Source organism: Amphiprion ocellaris, chromosome 24 (genome assembly GCF_022539595.1).
Source record: "Amphiprion ocellaris isolate individual 3 ecotype Okinawa chromosome 24, ASM2253959v1, whole genome shotgun sequence".
In the NCBI taxonomy this organism is placed as follows: Eukaryota; Metazoa; Chordata; class Actinopteri; family Pomacentridae; genus Amphiprion; species Amphiprion ocellaris.
In genome coordinates, this window is record NC_072789.1 from 16,614,080 (window position 1) to 16,639,317 (window position 25,238).

At 41.2% G+C, this 25,238-nt stretch overlaps 1 protein-coding gene across 1 annotated transcript; it reads left to right on the forward strand.

Annotated features, from left to right (window-relative positions):
• On the forward strand, window positions 1–24,718 carry LOC129348256 (NACHT, LRR and PYD domains-containing protein 12-like). Its single transcript, XM_055008283.1, is given in 9 exon segments — window positions 1–121; window positions 5,406–5,693; window positions 8,976–10,360; window positions 10,362–10,756; window positions 12,448–12,624; window positions 13,053–13,226; window positions 14,855–15,028; window positions 15,632–15,805; window positions 16,698–24,718. Coding segments are annotated over 8 exon segments (2,769 nt in total). The 5' UTR covers window positions 1–121; window positions 5,406–5,413; the 3' UTR covers window positions 16,708–24,718.
• The last annotated feature ends 520 nt before the right edge of the window (window positions 24,719–25,238 follow it).

Below are 25,238 nucleotides of genomic sequence, written 5' to 3' on the forward strand. Positions count from 1 at the left end.
GGCTGTTTCTCAGTAACAAGTACACAAGTCTGTTCTTGACAAGTATGTGAGTCCTTCCTGTTCCTGAGGTGAGTTTTACCTGGTCAGTCCTGGTGTCGCAGCTTGTTTTCTCCGTGTGAAGGTGAGTAAAAGACACTTTAAAGTGTTTTCTAGCTGTTAGTTTAGTTGCAGCAGCAGAAATGAGGCTCCACAGCTCCGTGTTCGCTCCTTCATGGGACTAAAAAGTTGTCCGTTAGCGGCTAAAATCTGTGAATGTGTGTGAAGTTTGAGGAGAAACGTCCCTAAACTGATGTAGTTCAGATGTCTTCAGCTGTACAGATCAGTTATCGTTAACCTGCCAAAGTGTGAGAAACAAACGATGTTTTAAGTCGTCGTTAAAGACCACAAACTGCCACATTTAGCTAATGGAGGCTGCTGCTAAACCAACTGTTAGCTTGTTAGCTTGTTAGCTTGTTAGCTCATCTCTGTCAGGAAGCCATAGACAGCTCTGTGTTGGTGGGAATTAATTATAGCGAGGACATGAATTAAACTGAAGAGGACGTGTGTGTGTGTGTGTGTGTGTGTGTGTGTGTGTGTGTGTGTGTGTGTGTGTGTGTGTGTGTGTGTGTGTGTGTGTGTGTGTGTGTGTGTGTGTGTGTCTTTTATTGTCTATCAGGATGCGTCTTGTTGATCCATTTGGACAAAAAATGCGAACCATCACATGTATTAGTGATAATATTTAATTTGGCAGCATTAATGTCCATATTCCAAATAAATAAAACATTCACAGGTCAGGAGATTTAAAAGTTTTTAGTTATTTGTAAGGGAGTTGAAGCAAGATCTGTCAGTAGAACTTTGATTGATTGCAGTCTCTGAGGTTCCTCCTTCATCACCAACAAACACAAACATGAGGCTCAGTGTCTTTCAAAGCAAGTGTGCAGACAGAGAGAAGTTTTCTTCCAGAGGACACAGACGTCCCATCAGACTGAGGACTGGACATTTCATGTGATCCTGTTTTATCCTCAACACCAAACTGGTGACTGAAATGTGCTGTTTAGTGAGACTCAGTTTGTTGTTTGGACTCAGTGGCGTCATTAGAGCCGGACATCCCAAGCTGTAGCCCCCAGTGTTTTCTGAAGAGCCCCGGATCTGGTTCATGGATCATTCCAGTCATTAAACTCCCCCAAAATCAGAGCAGAGCACTGATCCAGCTGGAGCTGATGTTGTGTGTCATGTGTTTTGTGTTGTTTTCTTGCTCTGCTTCATGTTCCAGACGGAGCGTTTGTTAGAAAACTGCTTGATCTGCTTTAGCTGGCAGGGTTTCTGCTTTTGGATCCTTCAGCCAATCAGTGAATGAGAGGAAATGTCAGGTGTGTGCATGATGTTGATTGTGCTTGTGACAGGTGTGTTTAGTCCCTGGTTTGTGTTTCCAGTAGTTCAGGTGTTTGTCTTGTTGTTGTGTCCGTTGTCTGGGGTTTGGTGACGTCTCTTTGGATTGGAGTAGCGTCTCCTGTTAGGTTTGGCAGCTAGTTCCCTCTGTGAAGTGATGTTGTCAGATCATGTTGAAATCTGTTTCCTGCTTCGTTGCCCTGACAACAGTGATGTCACGGCCACTGCCTGTTCCTCAAGTTAGTTCTGCTTTTACCATCTTCGTGTTGCAGCTTGTTTTCTCCGTCTGAATGTGAGTAAAAGACACTTTAAACTGGTTTTTATCTTTATATATCTATAGAACATAAAACTGATTGAATCATTCGTCATATTTTAACTCAAAAACAACATTGTTGTGACACAATTAAAACATGAAATGAATTTTTTTTTTTCCTAAAACCAAATCTTCAGACATGTTGTTCCCAACCAGCAGCAGTTATCAAACTGATGCTGAAATCAATGTGTTTTATCAGTAAATATCATTTGTATTTGTTCTCAGTTCTAAACATGAGTTGTTCTTATCAGCAGAACTTCAGTGCAACAGTTGTAGGATGGAAATGCTTTGAACATGTGATTTTTCAACAACACACATAGAACTAGAACATAGTGTGGACCATATGTTTGTGGTAGAACAGAAGTAGAACAAGGATCTCCATTCACACTCATGACTTCCATCAGTGATCAAAGCCAGTGCAGCATAAAGACGACATGGATCTACAAGAGCTGAATACAGACACTAGCAGCTTTTAGGATTCATGCTCTTTATTTGGGACATTTCTGACATTTTTCACTCTAGAATTCCAATATCTGGATATTCTGAAGAATTAAGGGTCTACTTATGATCTTCAAATGAAAAGATGAACTCCATCAGATCATATTTAGCCCTAAAAGGTAATTATTCTTCCTCAGATATATAATACTAAAGTAATATTCATCCCATGAGGAGCAGCTGGACCAGAGATAGTCTCTGATTTCCTTTTCTCTGTCTGATCTCTGCATGCCTTCATTTCTCTCTCTCTGAACTCTTCCTCCTCCATCTCCTCTCTGGGATGTTCTTCCTCCTCTCTTCTTTTAGGCTGTAAAAAGCTGCTGATGCTTCCCTTCCTCTTCATTCTTTACTGTCTCCTACCAGATTCACACTGACTGAACTCTGTTTTTCCTTTGATAATCTTCATTATTAACTATGATCAATCTGATGTGTCCAATTAAAAACTTAAAGAGGTACTTAACACTTAAACATGTTTTTTGAGCTGTAAAATAAATGATATGACTGTACTATGATGAAACACATCAATGCTGATGTTATTATGACACCAAATTTATAAAAACCGGCATTAAACAAACAGAATGTAGTTTTCAAACAGTGCATGAAAACCTGGTTTCACTGAGGGTTTAGTTCCACTTTAATATCTGGTAACGTTTTTGTAAATGTGTGATTTCTTTTGACTTACAGTCTGTTTTCAGAACCACAAGTTGTAATCACCAAAAAAATAGACAAACTTATTGGGAAAGTGGAAAACTCCTTGAATAAACCTTTTAAATTCTCAGTATATTTTGAGTGAAATCATCATTTAAAACCCTAAGTTATGCACTTTAGTGATCTAGTTGTCTAAAAAAAAGTGCTCTAAACGTGCAGCCTTAGAAGAAGTGTGTAGCCTCTTGCTCTGCAGACGCATCCTACCGTGGTTTTATTCTTCAACTGCTTTATGTTCCAGACGGATCGCTTGTTAGAAAACTGCTTGATCTGCTTTAGCTGGCAGGGTTTCTGCTTTTGGATCCTTCAGCCAATCAGTGAGTGAGAGGAAATCTCAGGTGTGTGCATGATGTTGATTGTGCTTGTTAGAGGTGTGTTTAGTCCCTGGTTTGTTAACTCTGACTGAGGTTTTAGTTTTTGTTGATCCGACTTCCACAAAGAAAGTCCGGCTATGTTGAACTTGCTTTGTAGTTCTTCCCTCTGGTCTGGTGTTTGTTCTGAACTATTCTGGTTGATCATTGAGAGCATGTCTTCAGTTGTGAAGAGCTTCTTTCAGGCTCCTTCAGAGTCTCTCTGGATCAGTGCACCAAGGAGCAGCTTCTACAAATACAGAGCATTATGGGATAGAAACTGCTGATAGGAAGCCTGAAGTGAGTGTAAAGGTTAGTTGGAAGCTGGACCTGATTGAGGCTGGTGAGCTTTGGAAGCAGCCTGTTAGTCGGCCAGGAGTCAGTGTGAGACTTAGACGGTAATTTAACTTGTGGACAGCAGAGGGAGTTATTGCAGTTCTAGTTAAAGCAGCAGTTGGAGCTGCAGCGACTGAGGCTTGAAATAGAGGAAAGACTAGAAACCATGAAACAGAGAAGTCAAGAGGAAAATCGTGAGGAGCAGCAGCAGCATTTGGAGCTTTACTTTCTGAAGGACCTCGTCCAGAATCTGCCATAAAAATATCCTCCATTAATATTATTTTCAACTTTCACTAAGTTAGATTTTTAAACCAACATCAGTCCTGATGATCACAACCAAATATTCATTCACTTTTAGGATTTTTACCTCATTAAATACCAGTTTTGCATTGATGTAAAGGTTGACAGTGTCTTGATATATATAAAATATTTCAATGAGAAAATTTGTGGAACATTTGTGCATCAATGGACTGTACAATTTCCTCATGTTCCCTGAATGTCTCACATGCAGACTGATGTATGATAAACGATGATGGAAAAAAATCCTGCTGTAAGGTGTTCTAATGTCAGATTTACCCAAGTTGGCACCAAGTCATTTTATCTACATAATCTGTTTTCTATGAACAGAGTTTTCTATGAGTGAACCTGTTTATTAACCGCATTCTGTTTGATAGCTGGTCTGGACACAGTAACTATCAACTTGACAAAGTGTGACTTTTCCAAGGCCACTGTAACATTCCTTAGGAAGATGGTGGACCAAGACCAAGTCCACCCAGAGCCAAGATCTCAGCTGTGCAGCAGTTTCTCCAACCAGAAATCAGAAAGGAGCTGAGACGTCTCTTGGGAATGTTTGGTTTTGTTAAAACTTTGCAACGTTAGTTTCCCTGCTGACAGACCTGTTAAAGGAGAGAACTGAGTTTATCTGGACTCCACAATGTCAGGAGGGATTTCAAGGAGTAAAAGCTCTGTTGTTTTTATCTCCAGTGTTATTGACAGCACACCTTGACCAGCCATTCAGACTACAGAGATGCCAACCAAGTGGATGCTAGGGTGTTATTGTTGTTGTTGTTGTTATTGTTTTGCAGTAGAATTCCCTGAGCATGGATTGTCCTGAGAGTTTCTTTTCAAAGAAGATTAATAAACATGAACTAAACTACTGGGTCACTGAAAAGCAGACGATGGTTCTGGTGTGGACTTTGCAGCACTTCAATGTTTCCATTGATTGTGAAGTGTTGCCCCTGGTGGTTTTTACTGCCCATAATCACATAGTCAGTGTAAAACCCAAACCAGAGACTGACTGGACTTTATTTCTCCAACCATCCAGTTAAGATGTTGACTATATTCAGGTGTTGGGGAGGATCATTAGACTGAACTGGTTCTACCTCTGTAGGCCTCCACTCAGGTTACTTTGGTCTAAACATCGTCTCTCTCTCCTCTAGGATCCACACCTCTTGTCTGTAGTTTGTTTCCTCACTTGTTTGTCGCTGGTAACATTCACACTCATGCCTCATTCATCCACCCACCACCAACACTACTGACACTTGGATTCCTCACACCTCAAGCTTATCATTGTTTGTCCTCATATTCCTTTTGAAATGAAACATAGATGTGGCATCTTAGACTTTTCTCCTCTTTGCCACTGGTTGTGAGCAGCTTGTGACAAGTGCTATTGTGATCCCCAGATATCTCTTAAATCAAAAAAATGAAGCAGTTTCACTTGTTACTGAAAATATCTACAACAGCTGCTTCAAGCATGTAGGCTGGTGGTGAATCGTAAACTGTGCAGCTGTTTTCACAGCAATGATTTATTTTTTGTCATATCTGTTTGATTTTTACAGGGTGAAAGATGACGACGCCTCAAGAAGTCCTTCTGAGGACTTTGAAAGAGTTGGGAGATGAGGACTTTGAAAACTTCAAATGGTACTTGAACCAGGAAGGAGTCCTAGGAGACTTCAAATCAATCCCAAAGTCTCACTTGGAGAAGACAAACAGGGTCAACACTGTGGATCAAATGGTCCAGATCTATGGGACTACAAATGCCATTAAAGTTACTGAGAAGGTTTTAATGAAGATGAATAAAATTGATCTGGTGCGGAAAATCTCAGGAACCATCAAAGAACCTACAGGTAAGGGATGTTCCAGAGATACCAAGTAGAACACATAGATGTTAGAATGATTCATTAACATGATACATCTGGGACAGGCAATAATAGGATCAAAAATGTCAGCACAGCAGCACAAACCATGAATACAAAGTTTCCTGGGGAAATGTGATCGACAAATCAGATCTGACAAAATCTGGGGAGAACATAAAACATATTATCCACCTGGGAATCACTGGCTTGAATCTGCCAATATTTTCTGACCTAATTCTTCATGTCTCCACACACAGGAGACACATTACTGATCAAAAACCAGTAGAAAACTAAACCACACTAAAACTGCCTCCCAAAATTTGACAAAAACATAAAACAGCTATCAGCACATGCTTACAATTAAAGTCAAAATGAGTTCAGGAACTGCAGAAAATAGCCCCGAGATTTATCCCAAACACACTTTGTCCATTTGGACAACCAAAGCAAACACACTGCAGTTGGTGTCTCTAGTCTCTTAGTTTAAGGTTTTAAATAAAGCCTATGTGGACATTTTCCAAGAAGTATATCATCAAACTTCACGTGGTTGTGTATTTTAAAAGTACATTATACTTTCTATACCTCTAAATACGCACAAACACACAGACACACACATTTCTCAATACACACATACACAAAATGAGTTCAACAGCAATTAATGGAAAGAATCCTAATAGAAAGAATCTTCCTATATTTCACTGCTGGAAGCAATTTAGAATCTATGAGAAAGTAATCGATCCTGGAGAAGGAATTGTGAGGCTGAGAAAAAAGGAGTATTTTTGTTGATCTGGATACAAGTGTCTCCAAGGGTTTATTACACCGGCAGTGCTCATGAAGTTCCTGAGCCGCTCTGGTGATTTAGTGAGAGATTGAGGTTTATTTGAGGATCTTTCCAATATCGGATCTATGACAAAATTAAAGTCTCCGGCTAGTATGAGGTGGTTGGCATGAAGGTTGGATAAAGAAGTGAGAACTGAGCAGATGAACCTCTCATCATCATAGTTGGGGGCATAGATGTTTGCCAATATCACTGGTGTATTGTAGATCTTCCCCGTCACTGTTATTTACCGACCATTAACTTCTGACATTACATCTGACAGGGTGAAAGGTATATTCTTGTTGATTATAATGACTGCCCCCCCATGGTTTTGAGTTAAGACGAGAGTGAATGTGAACACACATCAAGGAAGACATGGGGAGTGAAAGAACTAAAGAGGAAGTAAATGAAAATCAAATTGAGGAAAAGCATGTAAAACCGTACACACGTGTCAACCTTCGAACAACACAGAACCTTTAACTCTTCAGAAAAATACATTTACCCACCTTACACCTTCCACTTCCCAACTAAGTAGAAGTGGAAAAGAAAACTTATGCCACAGCGCCTTGCTGATTCACACAGCATGAAGATCGACCAAACAAAAAACAAGAAGAAAAAAGAGGAACAGGCTTCTCTTGATTCCTGGGCTCCTAATTAACCTATAGTATGTTAAGGCATCTGACCCTCAGTTTATGTTAGATTAGTTTCCTTACAAACAGAGTAGTTAATCTAAAGTACTGAAAATTAAGTCACTCATACATTCACATGATTAGCGAAATCAGTCTCTGCTGGGATAAAATTATCCATGCCTGCATAATGTTCAGAATGTTCATCATCATCTGCTGAGATTGTGTGATCTGAATTAACACATTGACATGTTTTTTATAACTTCGCTTTTAACCTTCAGATTTTACTTAGTTTTAATTTCAAAAAAACTAATTTCAAACTGTTAATTGAGCTCACATTTGTTATGACCTGTTATTAACAGCTGCCACAGGTTCTTCATTGTGTTGTGTGGAAAAGTTTAGATCAAACTGTGACAAGTAACACTGTCTGCCCGAAGCTTAGTTCGTCTTGGCAATCTTCTGATTGTAGAAATCTTCGGCAGCTTGGGGAGAGTCAAAAGAGTGTCTATTCCCATCTGTGGTGATGACAAGTCTAGCTGGATAAAACAAGCTGTAGGTACCGTTAGCGTCTCAGAGTTTTCTTTTCACTGGGTTGAAAGCGGTGCGCCGTCTGCTGACCTCAGGGTTCATGTCTGGAAAGATGTGTATCTGGGACTGCTTGTATGTGAGTTGGCCTTTCGCTCTGCCAAGATCCAGTATCTTCTGTTTGTCTGCATAGTGATGCAGGTGAACAAGTATAGCACGGGGTCTCTCCTTTGCAATCGGCTCTTGGGCTAGTATATGATGTGCTCGGTCCATCTTGACCGGGGAATTGAAGTTGGAAGCACCCAGCACAGTGGGGAAAAACTCTGACAGGAACCTCGTCATGTTACCCTCCTCAGCTCCCTCTTTAACACCAACAGCTGGAGGTTCTGTCTTCTGCTTCTATTTTCCAGATCAAGGTACCTGTCTTGTAGTTTCTTGTATTCTTTTGTGAGTGTTTGTTGGGTTTGCTCCAGCACTGTTACTCTACCTATCGTTACACTGAGTGTGGTCCCCATTTCTTCGTCGTTGCTGGCTGCGCCGATTGAAGCCGTGCTAGCTAGCCGGCTAGCTCATCATGCATGGCGTGAATGTCTGATGTTGTTTCTTTGCGAAGAGAGGACATATCAGCCTTTAGTTCCTTAAATGACATCGCAATCTCAGATTTAATCTCGGCCAGTCCCACTTCTCTGGAAGTCTGCAGTTCTTTACGCAACACCTGCAGAGAGCGTGTGGATTCAGATGTGTTCTCAGGTGTAGTCTCCATAGCGTCATCCGCCATCATCGAGCTACCAGTCACAAAGTAAGAAATAGTTTTCTGAAGTTGTTTTCTTCTCTCTTTGCTGAGATTCTTTATCATATATACAGGAGCTTGTTATACAGTGACATAAAGTCGGTGCATATCCAGTTTCCCAGTCGCCAGGGGTTCAAATGCCTATGTTACGAATATATTTTGTTGAAGCTCCCCTTGACTGCACCCTACTCCATCAGATGCAAACCGGAAGTCATTACAGACTTAAACATTGAATATCGTGTCTAAATGAGTGAAGTTTAAAGTTTAACAGCTCCAGCGTGTGGCTGTAAGTTAAAAATAATTGGCTGCACTGAAAGTCACTGAGTGGGAAAATACATACAATAGCTCACAGCATGAACGATTTTCTACCAAAATTACTATCTGGAATTATTTGCAGTAAAAAGATTTAGATTTTTCATAGTTCTACATGATAGCAACCTGTTGACAGAAGTAGGTGACACGTGATTTGCTCATTTTGTGCAGTTTCTCATTTGTGTAATTTGTTGTTTTTGATTCAGAGATTCTGTCTGGGTGTCAAGACAAACTCAATTCTAACCTAAAGAAGAGGTTCCAGTGTGTATTTGAGGGCATAGCTAAAGCAGGACAGAAAACCTTCCTGAATGAGATCTACACAGAGCTGTACATCACAGAGGGAGGGACTGCAGAGGTCAATGATGAACATGAGGTCAGACTGATTGAAGCAGCATCCAGGAAAGCAGACAGAGCAGAAACAACCATCAGACCAGAAGACATCTTTAAAGACTCATCTGGAAGAGACAGACCAATCAGAACTGTGATGACACTGGGAGTGGCTGGCATCGGGAAAACAGTGTTAACACAGAAGTTCACTCTGGACTGGGCTGAAGACAAAAGCAACCAGGACATCCACTTCATGTTTCCATTGACTTTCAGAGAGTTGAATTTACTGACAAAGAGAAAGTTCAGCTTGGTGGAACTTGTTCATCACTGTTTCATTGAAACCAAAGCAGCAGAAATCTGCAGCTTTGAAGACTTCCAGGTTGTGTTGATCTTTGACGGTCTGGATGAGTGTCGCCTTCCTCTGGACTTCCACAACAATGAGATCCTGACTGATGTTACAGAGTCCACCTCAGTGGATGTGCTGCTGACAAACCTGATCAGGGGGAAGCTGCTTCCCTCTGCTTGCCTCTGGATAACCACACGACCTGCAGCAGCCAATCAGATCCCTCCTGACTGTGTGGACATGGTGACGGAGGTCAGAGGGTTCACTGACCCACAGAAGGAGGAGTACTTCAGGAAGAGATTCAGAGATAAGAAGCAGGCCAGCAGCATCATCTCCCACATGAAGAAGTCACGAATCCTCCACATCATGTGCCACATCCCAGTGTTCTGCTGGATCACTGCTACAGTTCTGGAGAAGCTGCTGAGATCCAGAGAGGGAGGAGATCTGCCCAGAACCCTGACTGAGATGTTCATCCACCACCTGGTGGTTCAGGCCAAAGTCAAGAAGATCAAGTACGATGGAGGAGCTGAGACAGATCTAGACAGCAGGAGGATGATTGAGTCTCTGGGAAAACTGGCTTTTGAGCAGCTTCAGAGAGGAAACCTGATCTTCTATGAGTCCGACCTGACAGAGTGTGGCATCGATCTGGAAGCAGCCTCAGTGTACTCAGGAGTGTTCACACAGATCTTTAAAGAGGAGAGTGGACTGTACCAGGACAAGGTGTTCTGCTTCGTCCATCTGAGTGTTCAGGAGTTTCTGGCTGCAGTCTACATGTTCCACTGTTACACCAACAGGAACCAGAAGGTTCTGGAGGACTTCCTGGGAGAAGACTGGAAAGACAAGAACAGAGACACTCTGGATGTGTTCCTGAAGAGAGTCATGGAGAAATCCCTCAGCAGTAAAAATGGTTACCTGGACCTGGTTTGTTCGCTTCCTTCATGGCCTCTGTCTGGAGTCCAACCAGAGACTCTTAGGAGGTCTGCTGGGTCGGACAGAGAATCATCCAGAAATGATCCAGAGAGTCATCAACAACCTGAAGGAGATGAACAGTTATGGAATGTCTCCAGAGAGAAGCATCAACATCTTCCACTGTCTGATGGAGATGAAGGATCTCTCAATACATCAGGAGATTGAAGAGTTCCTGCAGTCAGAGAACAGATCAGAAAAGGAACTCTCTGAGATCCACTGCTCAGCTCTGGCCTACATGCTGCAGATGTCAGAGGAGGTTCTGGATGAGTTGGACCTGAAGAAGTACAGAACAACAAGGGAGGGACAGTGTAGACTGATTCCAGCTGTGAGGAACTGCAGAAAGGCTCGGTGAGTCCAGATGTGATGAACATGATCAGTCAGTGTAGATCAGTAGTTCAGTTCTTCAGATGTTCTCACCAGAACATTCTCATTATTCTCAGTGTTCCACTTGTTTATTTCAAACATCACATGTCATCTGTGTTTAGTCTCAGATGTTCTTGAGATGTTTCTAATGCTGTGAAAATGTAGATTTATTTTAGTTGATTGTATTTAAAGTAGTTAAATTAAGAACTGTTTTCTGTTTCATTCTAATAATTGTTCATCTGATAGTTTTTTCTTTTGTGTTTCTTCCTTTGACTGATGGAGGAAACATGCAGATCTACTGAAACACATGAAGAACTGTAGATGTTCTTGTCCAGGTTTTATCACAGCATCACTTTATCACAACATGTTGGAGGTTCAGACAGTTTTCAGTGAAAACACTCAAGTTATTATGACATGAGGATCTTCTGAAAGCAGATTTTATTCACTCCTCTGTGGAGTTAAAAATATGATCTGAATCATTTTCTAAAGTCTGGGAGAACAACTTGAATGGATTTTCAGTATTTTTCTTGAGTTGCTCTTTATTTATTCTTTTTGTATAAGGTTTCATTCATCTAAAAGATTTAGAAGTTGTTTTGCAGCACTAGATAGTTAAACAGATAATTCCTCTAATTTAAACTAGTATCTAAGTTTACCTGAAGCAGCTGCTTTGGTCACACGTGACAATGATGAGATAATATTGATGCTGAAACAATGATTTGGTTTCTCAGGTGGAGAATAATCCAGAGATCAGTGAAGTGATTCAGTCACTTGTCCAACAGTTTCTATCTAAAACTTGTTAACTTGGACATGAGACTCCATAAAGTACTGATCATACAAAGACTGATGCATTTTATTGTCCAGTGTTTATGTCTTTACTCATCTTCAGTTTCTCACAGAAAGAAACTCAGGTTATCAGAGCAGAATGGTAGAAGTCAGACTGTTTCCAGAGATCTGATTCACTCAAAGGTCAGAGTTGTGTTTTAAAGCTACAAACCCTGATGACATGTTTGTGAGACGTTATGGTGGAAATAATTCAGCTATATTGGTTTGTTCTTTGTGTTTCTGCTGAACAAGTTTCTCAGAATCTGGAGAAGAATATTGAGGAGAAAAGTTGACTCAGTCGTCTGTCGTCACATGAGAATATTTCCTGATGTTCATATTAATGATGTTCAGGTGTGATGTTGTCCAGTGATCAGTTTGATTTGTGTAGCGTTTGACAGCAGACTGTAAATGTTGAGTGATGGAGGTGAAGCTGACAGCAGCAGATCCACAGCAGAGACATCATCATCTTTCAGTTGGAACTGTAAAGTCCCAGTAAAAACAGTGGACAGAAAATGTTCTTCTGATCCAGATGTTCTCCTGAGAACTTTGTGGAGTCAGACATGGATCAGATCACACTGACAGAGTGTGGACAGTATGGAAGCCTGAATGGAAGTCCATCTTCTGTCCTCCATCTGCAGATTCAACATTTAGATTATTTATATTTCTATAAAATTATTCCAGATTCAGAGTGTGCAGGTGTGAGAGAAGCTGATGAGAATTCAGTTTCATGTCAAATACAGAGAAGATCAGCTGAACCACTGATGTGTCCAAATGTTCTGCTATCAAACTCACGAACGAAATATAAAATGTTTGATTTCATGTTAATATGTTTTGTCATTTATGTATCATTACAGACTTTCTCACTGTGAACTCTCAGAGAGTCACTGTGAAGTCGTGGCCTCAGCTCTGAAGTCCAACCCCTCCCATCTGATAGAACTGGACCTGAGCTGGAACCAGAACCTGCAGGATTCAGGAGTGAAGCATCTTTCTGATGGACTGCAGAGTCCAAACTGTAAACTGGAGACTCTCAGGTCAGTTCACTCACTGTTTTCAATATATTCAAATGAAATCCTGGTTTGTGGTTCGTAAATTTTCAGTGGAAGATTTGAATGAGACAAAGCTATGAAGCTGATTTCCACAGAAGAAGAAGGTGATGGAATAAATGAAAGAATGTAGAGATTTGATGTTGATCCTGTAATGAGAGAGTGGACTGAGGTCAGCAAATGTTATTGATGTGTGGACATGAATAGGTGGATGAATGTTGTGCTGACATGTGGATGATGTGTGTAGAAGGCTGACATGATGATGATCCACAATAACAGAAGGACAAAGTCACTCTGCTGCTTTTAGAGAAAAGCTGATTGATGAGGACAAAGTAATGTTGAGCTGCACATTCAGAACCTGAACACATCTGATGGATCATCAATGATTTTATCTGCATCTTTTATTCTTTATTCAGATTGGAGAGCTGCAGTTTGTCAGAGATCAGCTGTGATTCTCTGGTCTCAGCTCTGAAGTCCAACCCCTCCCATCTGGAACATCTGGACCTGAGTGAGAACAACCTGCAAGATTCAGGAGTGAAACATCTGTGTGGCTTTCTGGAGAGTCCAGACTGCATCCTGAAGGATCTGAGGTCAGACATCATGTTTTCTTTGTGTGCTGAGATGAATGTGATGTAAAGTTGAGGTGACTCTAAACTGCAGCCATCAGGCTGATGTTCTACTGATCCTCACTGAGGATCTTCATGGTAACGTCTGTTTTCTTCTTCTCTGCTTTCGTCCTTTGACTGTGGCAGAGAAATGTTGAGCTGCACATTTCAGAACAACTTCAGCTCATATCTGACCTCATGTTTCTCTTCAATTCAAACTGACAGCAGCAACTAACAGTTGTTTTTATTATTGATGGAGCTGTCAGTTATTTCAGTAGTTTAGTTCATCAGATGTTAAAAACTGAAAAATGTTGATCCCAGTTTGTCAGAGTTGAAGGTGACGTCTTGAAATGTCTGGTTTTGTTCCAGCAACATTTTAAAACCACAAATATTCAGTTTAATGTGGTAGAAAAGATAAAGTGTTGATAGTGAACAAAGTAGAACCAGTTTGATGTTTTACTGGATAAATGAGTGAAACCATGATGGAAATGTTTCTGATGTTTTGTTCATTGGTGCACATCAGACTGAAAGTTTGATGCAAAAAATGCATGTGCGAGCAAGGCTGCCTACAAACCTGACTCAGTTCCACTAAGCTGAAATGGTGAAAAAAAAAAATAAAATAAATAAAAAATTTTGATTTTGTCAGACAGTGTGACAATGTGTCTTTTTATACAATGTATGTAAACTTCTGGTTTCAACTGTATTTCCATAAAATTATTCCAGATTCAGAGTGTGCAGGTGTGAGAGAAGCTGATGAGAATTCAGTTTCATGTCAAATACAGAGAAGATCAGCTGAACCACTGATGTGTCCAAATGTTCTGGTATAAATACATGAACGAATTATAAAATTGTTGTTTTCATGTTACTCTTGGATGAAGCCATGTGATGTTTTAGAAAGTGAAATGTTCAAATCCAAGATACCTCAATTGGCAGCAAAAGTTGTGACAGTTGATGAACAGTTGAAGTCATTTATCAGGAACAATGGGAACATTTTCTGCTTCAGTTTCTGCTGATTTTCTTCTTTTCTCTGCTTTGTGTCATTTGAAAATGAAGATGTTTGTGTTTGAGAAAAGAGTTTGAAGACGTCACCTGGTCCTCTGAAAACTGTGATGGACACTTTCCACTATCAATGACAGATGGATCAATAATGAAATCATCTGAATGTAGAGTCCTGATTGAAACGTCTCCATGGTTCCAGAACATGAAGATATTTTAGGGTCTGGAGCCTCATTTTGTCCACGTTTCCTTCTTGTGTGTTTGTGTGACTCTGAGCAGAAAGTGAAATAAATGTCCGAGTGTTTTTCCTGGTGTTTGTTGCTCAGCATGAGTTTGTGTGGATGGAGCCAGTGGTGGAGCTGCAGAGTTTCAGAGCTGAAGTCACTCCGTCTTTATTGAAGCAGCAGCATGTTGTCATTAATATTAATGAAGCTCTTCTTCACTGCTTCTGTTGGACTGTTTGAAGCTGCATCCTGTTGGCTTCAGCTGTTTGGAGTTTCCATTTTCTAAACTTGGACGTTCTGAAGCTTCTTCAGCTCTGAACTCATGATGAAACTCTGAATGATTTCAATCAGGAACTTTGTCTCCTCAACTCACATCTTTTATTCTTTATTCAGATTGGAGGGCTGCAGGTTGTCAGAGATCAGCTGTGATTCTCTGGTCTCAGCTCTGAAGTCCAACCCCTCCCATCTGGAACATCTCAACCTGAGCTGGAACAAGCTGCAGGATTCAGGAGTGAAACATCTGAGTGGTTTTCTGGAGAATCCAGGCTGCATCCTGAAGGATCTGAGGTCAGTTCACTGTCTGTCTTTTACTGTTGTAGATCTGATGTGTTTAATGACAACTGAAGCTCATTTATGTTCAACAGAACTTCCATCCATGAAGCTGTAAATCTGCTCTGGTTCATATTTTCTGTTTTCTTTAGTGTGTTGTGACAAGAGACGATTGTTTGGAGCAGAAAGTGTAGAAAATGTTGAGTCTTAGCAGTGAAAGTAAATAAATGTTTGTAATTTGTGCTGAAGAGTCACATCTGGATCCAGAAGATCTTCTGAACTCAGATCAGTTTGAAGTGACAAAGTTTAGTGAGTGAAGTAGAAATATTTCTTTGGTTTGTGTTGAGTTTTCTTTGACTGATCCTGATCCTGTTGATGATGCAGCATGTTATTGATGTGTGGACATGAATAGGTGGATGAATGTTGTGCTGACATGTGGATGATGTGTGTAGAAGGCTGACATGATGATGATCCACAATAACAGAAGGACAAAGTCACTCTGCTGCTTTTAGAGAAAAGCTGATTGATGAGGACAAAGTAATGTTGATCTGCACATTCAGAACCTGAACACATCTGATGGATCATCAATGATTTTATCTACATCTTTTATTCTTTACGCAGATTGGAGGTCTGTAGTTTGTCAGAGATCAGCTGTGATTCTCTGGTCTCAGCTCTGAAGTCCAACCCCTCCCATCTGGAACATCTGGACCTGAGAGGAAACAAACTGCAGGATTCAGGAGTGAAACATCTGTTAGATCTTGTGGAGAATCCAGACTGCAGCCTGAAGACTCTGAGGTCAGTAGAAGGTTCCATCAGTCTCTGCTGCTTTCAGCAGTTTTCTACTAAACACAGTCAGTATCAAAGCAAAGATCCAGAGTCTCCTGTAAACCTGCAGCTTCTCAGTCAAGCTCTGAGAGCAGAACAGTGACAGAAACACAGAGACAGCAGTCAGCCAATCAGAGGAGCCACAAGCTTGTTGTCATGGTGTGTTTGAGTGGATGTGAAGCCGACTGTTGTTGTTGTGTTGATGTGTTTAGGAAATCAAGCTGATTCCAGCTGACAGCCTTCCAGATGTGCAGAGACAGTGGTCCTCCTTCATCAAAGTGTCCATCAGATCTGATCTCACTGTTTGTCATCTCATTTAAACAGTGATCAGCTGATCAGTCTGATGTTTGTCACAGCTCTAAGATCAGTGAGACTGAAGCCTGCAAACCAGCAGCTCTTATTTCACAGCAGCATCATCTCATGTAGGAACCATGAGGTGCTTCTACAGAGCAGAAGCTCTGCTCAGGTCCAGCAGTCACATCTGGATCTGTGTCCTTGTGTCTGATTCTTCCAAATGTGTTGACTGACAGCCTCCACGTTGGTTTGTCAGCTGATGTTTGAGGGCCAGATGAGATGTTGATGGACACTCAGAGACTGTTGGTTTAAATGGAGCAGCAGTAAATCCATGAGTGAAGAGGTTTGTGCAGTAATGAAGCTTGATGACTGTCAGCAGTTTGTTTCCACTGTGAAATGTGCAGAGAAACACACCTGATGCTGACAGTGTGTGCAGGTGTGTGAGCTTGAAGCTCAGTGTGTTCACTTCAACACATTAACATGAAGCTGCTGCTCTGAACACAGCTGAAGTCCTGATGATCTGCTGATCAAACTCATTGATCTCCTCTGTTCTTTCTTCTCTCTGCAGCTGGGAGTGATGCTGATCAGGACGGTGTTTGTGCTGAGAGGATGAAGTGTGTCCTGATGATCCAGAGGTTGAAGCAGCAGCAGCTGGTGTGTAGAGACTCTGACTGGACCATGTTACTGGGAGGTGGACTGGGAACCAGTGTAAAGTGTGTTGTTGTCACTGTGTAGTTTAGTGTTGCAGCTCCACACTGTGAATGATGGAGAACTGCAGTTAATGTTGACATGAAACGTTGGAGGTTGATGTCAGGTTGCAGAGTGTGCAGTAAGTTTCAGGATGTTTCTGTCACTGCAGGATCATATTTCATTTGACTTTCTATTTCCTGCTGCAGTCAAAGTTGTTGAGCTTCTCTACCTGCAACACATTGAGCTGATGAGAACAAAGTGTCCTGGAAACATGTCAGCTGAAGCCTTGGTGCCCAGAGAGAGTTTCATGAAGCACATTTTAGTGGTTTTTGATCCCATCATGTTGAGGAGACAACCAGCTCTGAAGATGAATCCAGTTTAGTCCTCAAAGGTCCAGAAGCAGCTTGTTGAGCTCAGAGTTCATATTTAATGTCAACATCCTTTGACCTTTCTGAGCTCCAGTAAATGTTTGTTCTAGTTTCTCTCTTCTTCACCTTCAGTTGGTTCCTCGTGTTCAGAAGCTTCCAGATCACTGATATTCTTTGTTTTCTGAGCTGCTGCTTTCTTTAAATCTCTCCAAAGATTTTAACTGGGATTAAATCCAGGACTGAGACGAACCTCCAGGACTTTCCAGGAAGGAATCCTGGAGCAGGCTTTGGTGGACGTTTGCTTTGGATGCTGGTCCTGCTGAAAGTCCAGTGAGCTTCAGTTTCCTCACATTGTTCTTGTAACCATCCTGGTGTTTGAGAGAATCCATGCTGCTGCTCACATGCTCTAGTTTAGCAGCTTCAAAGCCACCAACAGGACTATTGATGCTGTTCTTCTGGTCCTTCTGCCTCCAGATGTTCTGCCCAAACAGTCCACTTTATTCTCATCAGTCCATCAGACTCCCAGAACTCTGCTTTGTTCCACACATGAAGATCTTGTTGTTCAGTTTTGTCAGACTTTAGTTGTTTCCTTCATCAGGTCCTGCAGCTCTTTACCAATAAAACAGATTTTCTACCAGCTGCTGCTGTCAAACATCTGCTTCCTCTTGGACAGATTTTGTCCAGTTTGATTTATTGACTCAGTTCATCCACATGAGATTTCTAATGGTTCATTCTTCAATTGAGCCAGAAAATCTTCAAGTCTTCATCAACACTCAGTCTCCTGGGGGGTCACGTGACGCTAATGGCGGAGTAACAGCTTCTCGCTACAGCTCCTGCAGCTCGATATCCGATTCAGCTATATTGCTACAAGAATTCACGACTAAACCAGTGTATCTACGCATGCAAGAATGCCGACACAAAAGAAAATCACATCTGTTGTTGCAAAACAGTCAAAAACGGGAGAAATTGGCTCGTCTACGCATACCACGACTACCGAGGCCGAAGGGGTAAGCGCAATGGCGGCTGCCACGCCGCCCTCTATTCTCTCGGCTGAACCTTGGGATGTCGACAATTTAGTGGCGAGGATTACTGCGGAGGTTTTAAAAGCGGTGGAGACATCTTTTGACAAAAAGGTTGACCCTGTTCTTCAGAAACTACAGGCATGCTCTTCTGACATAGTTGTATTAGACACACGCCTCACGACCGCTGAGGAGCGAATATCAAGCCTGGAAGATACGATCACCATTCAAGACGTGCAACTTGCCGACATGAAAGTCAAAATGGACTCAGCACTCGAAAAGATTGACGACATGGAGAACAGGAACCGGCGCTGCAACATTCGGATTGTTGGTCTCCCCGAGCACAGCGAAGGTACCGACCCTGTCTCCTTTACGAAATCCTGGCTCCCCCAGCTAGTTGGCGTAGACTTTAAAGGGGGTATAGTTAAGGTCGACCGCTGCCATCGCATATCCCCCCGCTATCGCTCCCTCCCGGGACAGAGGCCACGAGTTTTCATCGTCAAACTTCACAACTTCCAGGACAAAGCCCGGATCATGCAAGAGGCCAGGAAAAAACAAACTTTGAATTACAAGGGCGCTAAGATCATGATATTTGAGGATTTTTCTGCAGCGGTGTCCAGGAAACGTCAGGCATTCCTCCCAGTCAAGAATCGTCTCAGAGAGAAAGGCATCCCATTTGCGCTGCTCTACCCAGCTTTCCTCAGAATTAAGCACAATGGAGAAGAAAAAATCTTCAAGCATCCGGAGGACGCCGTGGGATTCCTGGATACATTGCCCGGTGCTGGATCATTTTCATCCCCCGCTTCTCGCTCACCCTAAGCATCAGATGTGGTATTTACAACATGAACAGGATATTCTAGTTGATAATGCGCTGTATACATGGTAAGACTTTGGACATTATTTTTTGTTAATCCGTGTCTATATATCTCCTGCAAATATGTGTGCATATAATTCAGAATGTAGCTTTCTCTGACATGTTTTTTTTTTCTAAGGTAGCTGCAGGTCTGGCTGTAGTTCGTTCCATTTAATGACAGCCTGGTCCAGCATCCTTCCCTATTTAGTTGGGAAGGTTAGCTTGCACCCCTTATTGGGTGTTTTCGACCATCGTCTGACCCTTCTGTGTTTCTCCTTTTTTGTGTTTTTGTTTTTTGTAAATAGTTTTTGTTCTTCCCTCAGCAAAGCAGAGCATATTTTATTTTTCATACTTTTCCAAACTGGTGCATCCTGGTTTGTTATTTTGAGAATATCCTTATTTCTGTGGCATGGTTTAGTACTTGCTTTAAATTATAATGGCTAATCCTAGTACGTCTCTAAAAGTGTGTAGCTGGAATGTGGGGGGTATTCATAGTCCCATAAAACGTAAGAAAATCCTTAACTACCTGAAAAAGGAAAATATACATGTAGCCCTGTTACAAGAGACACATTTGACATCTGATGAGCATCTAAAGTTGAAACGCGACTGGGTGGGACAAGTGTTTTACTCGTCTTTCACAAGTAGGAGTCGTGGCGTAGCCATTCTGATACACAAACATCTGCCTCTGACAAATACACAATCTGTTTGTGATAAATCTGGTAGATATTTATTACTCAAGGGCACATTGCATAGTAAACCCATTTCATTTTTAAATGTTTATTTTCCCCCTGTTCAATCACTTGACCTCATCACACTTGCTTTCTCCTCTTTTTCCGATTGGATCTGTGACAATACGGTCATAGCGGGTGATTTTAACTGCTACTTCTCATCATCTATGGATAAATCTCTTGCAACTCAGGTTCCTACATCTAAAAGGGCCAAGGCGCTCTTAGACACTTGTGCAGAGCTTGAATTGGTTGATACATGGCGTGTGCTACACCCTAAAGACAAGGAATTCACGTTTTTTTCAGGGGTACATAAAACAAGTTCTAGAATTGACTTTGTATTTACCCCCAAGGTGTCACTAGGCAACATTGTTAATTGTAGAATTGGTGATATAATTATATCAGACCACGCACCGGTTTTTGTTGAATTAGATAATCTTAACGCAAATTTTCGAAATTATAATTGGAGATTTAATAACTTCCTGATTCATGATCCAAAATTTGAAAAGTTCCTGAATGACCATTTGAATAATTTTATACAAGATAATAAAACCCCAGATGTATCCCCTGGATTACTCTGGGACACTTTAAAAGCCTATACACGTGGTCTGGTTATATCATATTCTGCTGGGCTCAAAAAGAGGACTCAAATGGAACAAAGAAAACTAGAACTGAAATTACATGAATTACAAATAAAACACAACCTCTCTCCTTCTGAACAGCTAAGAGGTGAGATCCATGTGACTAAGACAGCCTTGGAAGGGTTGCTGACAAAAAAGGCCGAGAAATCTATATTTTTTATGAAACAGAGGCTATATGAATTTGCGAACAAACCTAATCGCTACCTTGCTAATATTCTTAAAAATAAGGGATCATCCCGCAATATTCCTTGCATTAAGGATGCATTAGGTATACTCAACTGCGATAATATAGTGATTAATGATACATTTAAGACATTTTATAAGCAATTATACACTTCTCAATTTAAATCATCCAATTATCAAGATATGTCTTCCTTTTTTCAGAACCTTGATTTGCCTCAAATTACGGAAATTCAGAAAGAGGAATTGTCTAAACCGATCACACGTAGTGAAATTCTAAAAATCATTCAGCGACTACCAAATAACAAGGCCCCAGGGCCGGACGGATTCAATGGGGAATTTTACAAGAAATTCAGTCAAATCCTACTCTCTCCTCTGTCTGAAATGGTTGATTCTTCGTTTGCAAGTGGGGCTCTGCCTCCTTCCCTATTAGAGGCCAATATTTCCCTGGTTCTGAAGAAGGATAAACCCCCAGAGGAGTGTTCTTCTTATAGACCCATATCAGTCTTAAACATTGATTTGAAAATTCTTGCAAAGACACTGGCCTCACGCTTGGAAACAATCTTGCCCAGCATTATTCATAATGACCAAACGGGATTCATCCGAGGTCGATACTCTACACACAACGTAAGACGTCTACTTAACCTCATCCAGCACTCTTCCGCGTTCAATTCTGATTCTATGATTATTTCTCTTGATGCAGAGAAGGCCTTTGATAGGCTCGAGTGGCCTTATCTATTTTTTACTCTCCAAAAGTTTGGTATGACTGATGGGTTCATTAATTGGATACGAATCTTGTACGCATCACCTCTCTCGGCAGTGATCACTAATGGCCATAAATCCAATAATTTCAGCATTGAACGTGGAAGTAGGCAGGGATGCCCTTTAAGCCCCTTGTTGTTTGCCCTAGCTATGGAACCCCTAGCTGCTGCTATTAGGATGGACCCCTGTATTGAAGGGCTTCTTTTAAATAATTGTCAGCGTAGGATATCTCTCTATGCTGACGATGTCCTAATTTTTTTGAACTCACCATCCAGGTCTATTCCAAAATTGATCAATCTAATCACCCAATATAGCAGCTTCTCGGGTTATAAAATTTATTTTTCTAAGAGCGAGGCTATGCCTCTTTCTAGTTCATACAAAGCCTCCCCTAGTATTTCTCGGCCTTTTCGTTGGTCTCCGAATGGATTCACCTATTTAGGTTTTAAGATCTCTCCTAATTTAAAGGACTTATACAATCTTAATTACACTCCTCTTATTCAAGCTGTTAACCGGGACTTGGACAGATGGTGCAGTCTACCACTATCCCTGCTGGGTCGTATACACCTTGTCAAAATGAACATCCTACCACGCCTCTTATATTTATTCCAGATGTTGCCCCTTGTTCTTTCTTCAAGAGTTTTAGCAAAATTAAATAGTTCTATAGTCTCATTTATTTGGAACAGAAAAAGACCCAGGTTAAGATACAGCTACCTCTCTCTCCCAATACGTATGGGTGGTCTTGCAGCTCCGTCGCTACCACTTTACCTCTGGTCTGCTCAATTTAAATTTCTTTTAGAATGGTACAGATCGGATCAGGGTTCAATCTATTTAAGTGCTGAATCCGCTTCCTTAAACGATATCCCCTTGTGGAATCTACTTTACATTTCCCCTCCGAAATCCTCACTTCTCGCAAAGGACAATTTATTATTGAAAAATATGCTAAGTATCTGCCATAAAGTGAGAAGTTTAGAAGGTTATAAAAAACATTTTTCTTTACTCACCCCAATCCACCAAAATCCTGATTTTATCCCGGGCCTTAATGCAGGGTTTTCTGAGTGGTTTCGGGGAATTAAAACAGTTGGTGACTTGGTCGACGGAGATGCAATTTTGTCATTTCAACAAGTGAAAGACAAATACGGTATTAGTAGTGGAGATGTTTTCAGATATATGCAGGTGAAACATTTCATTCTTGGTAGGCTAAAGGAATGTGATGGCCAAATGTCTATCTCCCAGATGGAATCTCTGATCCTAAAAACCACAAAACTTAAATCTTTTTCAAAATCAGTTTAGAATATCCTATCTAAACTCAATAAGGACAATGCAGATAAAGTTAAAAAGCGGTGGGAAACGGATTTGGGACCTATTACAGCTGAATCCTGGGATGAACTTTGTAACCGGCCTTTTAAGGCTCTTGTCTCCAATTCCATCTGGGAGAGACAATTTAAGATTCTGCATAGGCTCTTTATAACTCCTGAGAAAAGGCATAAAATGTATTCTTCATTATCTGAAATATGTAACAAATGTCATTCCGCTGTTGGTACCCTTTTCCACTGTTTGTGGGATTGCCCACCTATTTTGCAGTTCTGGGAATCAATTATTGATAAGCTCTGTACAATTTTTAAGTTCCATTTGAACTTGAGTGCTCAAACTTGTCTCCTTGGTCTGGAGGACGAACTGCCTATGCGATTTGGTAAGCGAAAGCTGTTGCATATACTGCTACATTGCGCTCGAAAGTGCATAATGATGCAATGGTTTTCGGATGAAGCCCCCTCCCATCATCAGTGGCTCCAAACGGTTATTGCCATAATACCAATGGAGGCTTTCTCCACTCTGTTGATGAATAAGCCATATGCATTTTACAAGACCTGGGACCCTTTCTTAGACTACTTGGACTTCTCCTCTGCACAAAGACTGCGATCCGGCTTACTGTCAATGGCTTGGCCAAAAGAATGTTAAAATCGCTGCGGATTCACCAATTTTCATTTTATTTATTTAATGTTTATGTTTTTGTAATGCTCTGCTTTGCACAAAATGTTCAATAAAAATATATATTAAAAAAAAAAAAAAAAACACTCAGTCTCCTGGCGAACTCCAACTGATATCTGCCCACTTGGAGCCTCAGTTCCAGGTTTTCAGTCCTTCATCTGTTTCTGGGGATGTTCCACCGTTATCTTTTAGTTTATCATGACCTCATCTTTGGTAATGATTCAGTCCAAACTTTTTACAATCATAGTTATGAAACCATAATCCTGACTCATCTTGTAAATAAAAACAAAGGCCTTTATGCTGTAAATAAAGTTTCTCTGTTTCCTTTCATTAATTTCAACCGACTTATTCAGTTTTATCTCACACGGGAAAATCCCAACTACAATAATTTCTATTGTATTTTGAATCACTTGGTGGAAGTGCTGCATATCTATAAGTTGTGTTGCTTTTGATAAAACATGATGTTCTAGTTTTGTGCTTTGGCCACCAGAGGGCAGAAATCCACTGTTCTGGATGTTTTTTTACTTCATCAAGCAGAGGAGGATTCTCCTGGTAAGTGGCTGATTTTCCATTTGAACTTTACAAACACAGAAGCAAAAAACACAATCAGGCCAAGTGGAGAAGTTTTCTCACACAAATTACACCTCAGTTCACATCTGCAGTCCTCATCAGTCTTCCAGTTCTAGTTGTTAGTCAAAGTCAACATGTAGTGATGGAAACTTTACCTTTTTCACATTTCACATGATCGCGTTCATACGATCAGATGAAGCATAAGCATTACAACGTGATTTGTCAGGTTGGTTGTTGCTCTGTTTGTCCTGTTCAGAGTCAGTAAAAGTGTCCTCCTCCAGCTGCTGTCCCTGATTCCTGTCCACTCTGAGAGGGACACAGTGAGACGGGCCGAGTCCCTGTGTGGAGCTCTGGGTGGAGAGCTGGACCTCAGTCACACCACACTGGACCAGAGGGTCTGTGGAGGTCTGGTCCAGATGCTGGACTCCTGTGAAGGACTGACTGAGCTGGACCTCAGTCACTGTCAGCTCAGAGACCAGCTGCTGCTGGTCCTCATCACACATCTGCACAAAGTCCAGGTCCTGGAGTAAGTCTCAGACCACTTCCTTCTCTGGGAGGCCAAACTCAGAATCAGCCTGTTGATCCTCTGACCTCCAAGAGGGTTCAGAGAGTCAAAGTAGACTTGATCTTGTAATGATAGCAGTACTATCAAGTGACCACTAGTTGGCAGTATAGCCTTAAGTGTGTTATGAGTTAGATAGACGAACAAGAATGCTTTGTTGTGGAGCTGAGACTACGTTGTTGACGGTTAAAATAAATAGCTTGCTGCTCGTAGAAGCTAGCAGCACAAATGTTCATGCATGACTTCTTGAATAACAGAAGACAGAACATTACATGGTACCAGGTCGCGGGTCGAGAAAGAAAAAGAAACTGAAGCAAGATGGACGCCGTAAAGCCACCAACTCCGCTGAAAATGACGGGTAATGTGGATGCTAACTGGCGGACTTTCAAGCAACAGTTCCTGCTCTACCTTGCCGCCATAGGAGTGGATAGTAGGGCGGAAGCAAGAAAAATAGCCCTTTTGCTAACCATCGCCGGAGCGGAGGCTATTGAAGTTTTCAACACGTTTGTATATGAAGCACCCGAGGACAAAGACAAGTTTGAAAAGGTCCTACAGAAATTTGATGAACACTGTCTTGCCAAGAAAAATGAAACTTATGAACGATACGTGTTTCGGTCGAGGCTCCAACAGCCTGGTGAGTCGTTTGATAATTTTCTCACCGATCTCAAAATAAAAGCTCAGTCCTGTAACTTTGGTGATCTCAAAAACTCAATGATAAGGGATCAGATTGTATTTGGGACGAATGAAAAGAAA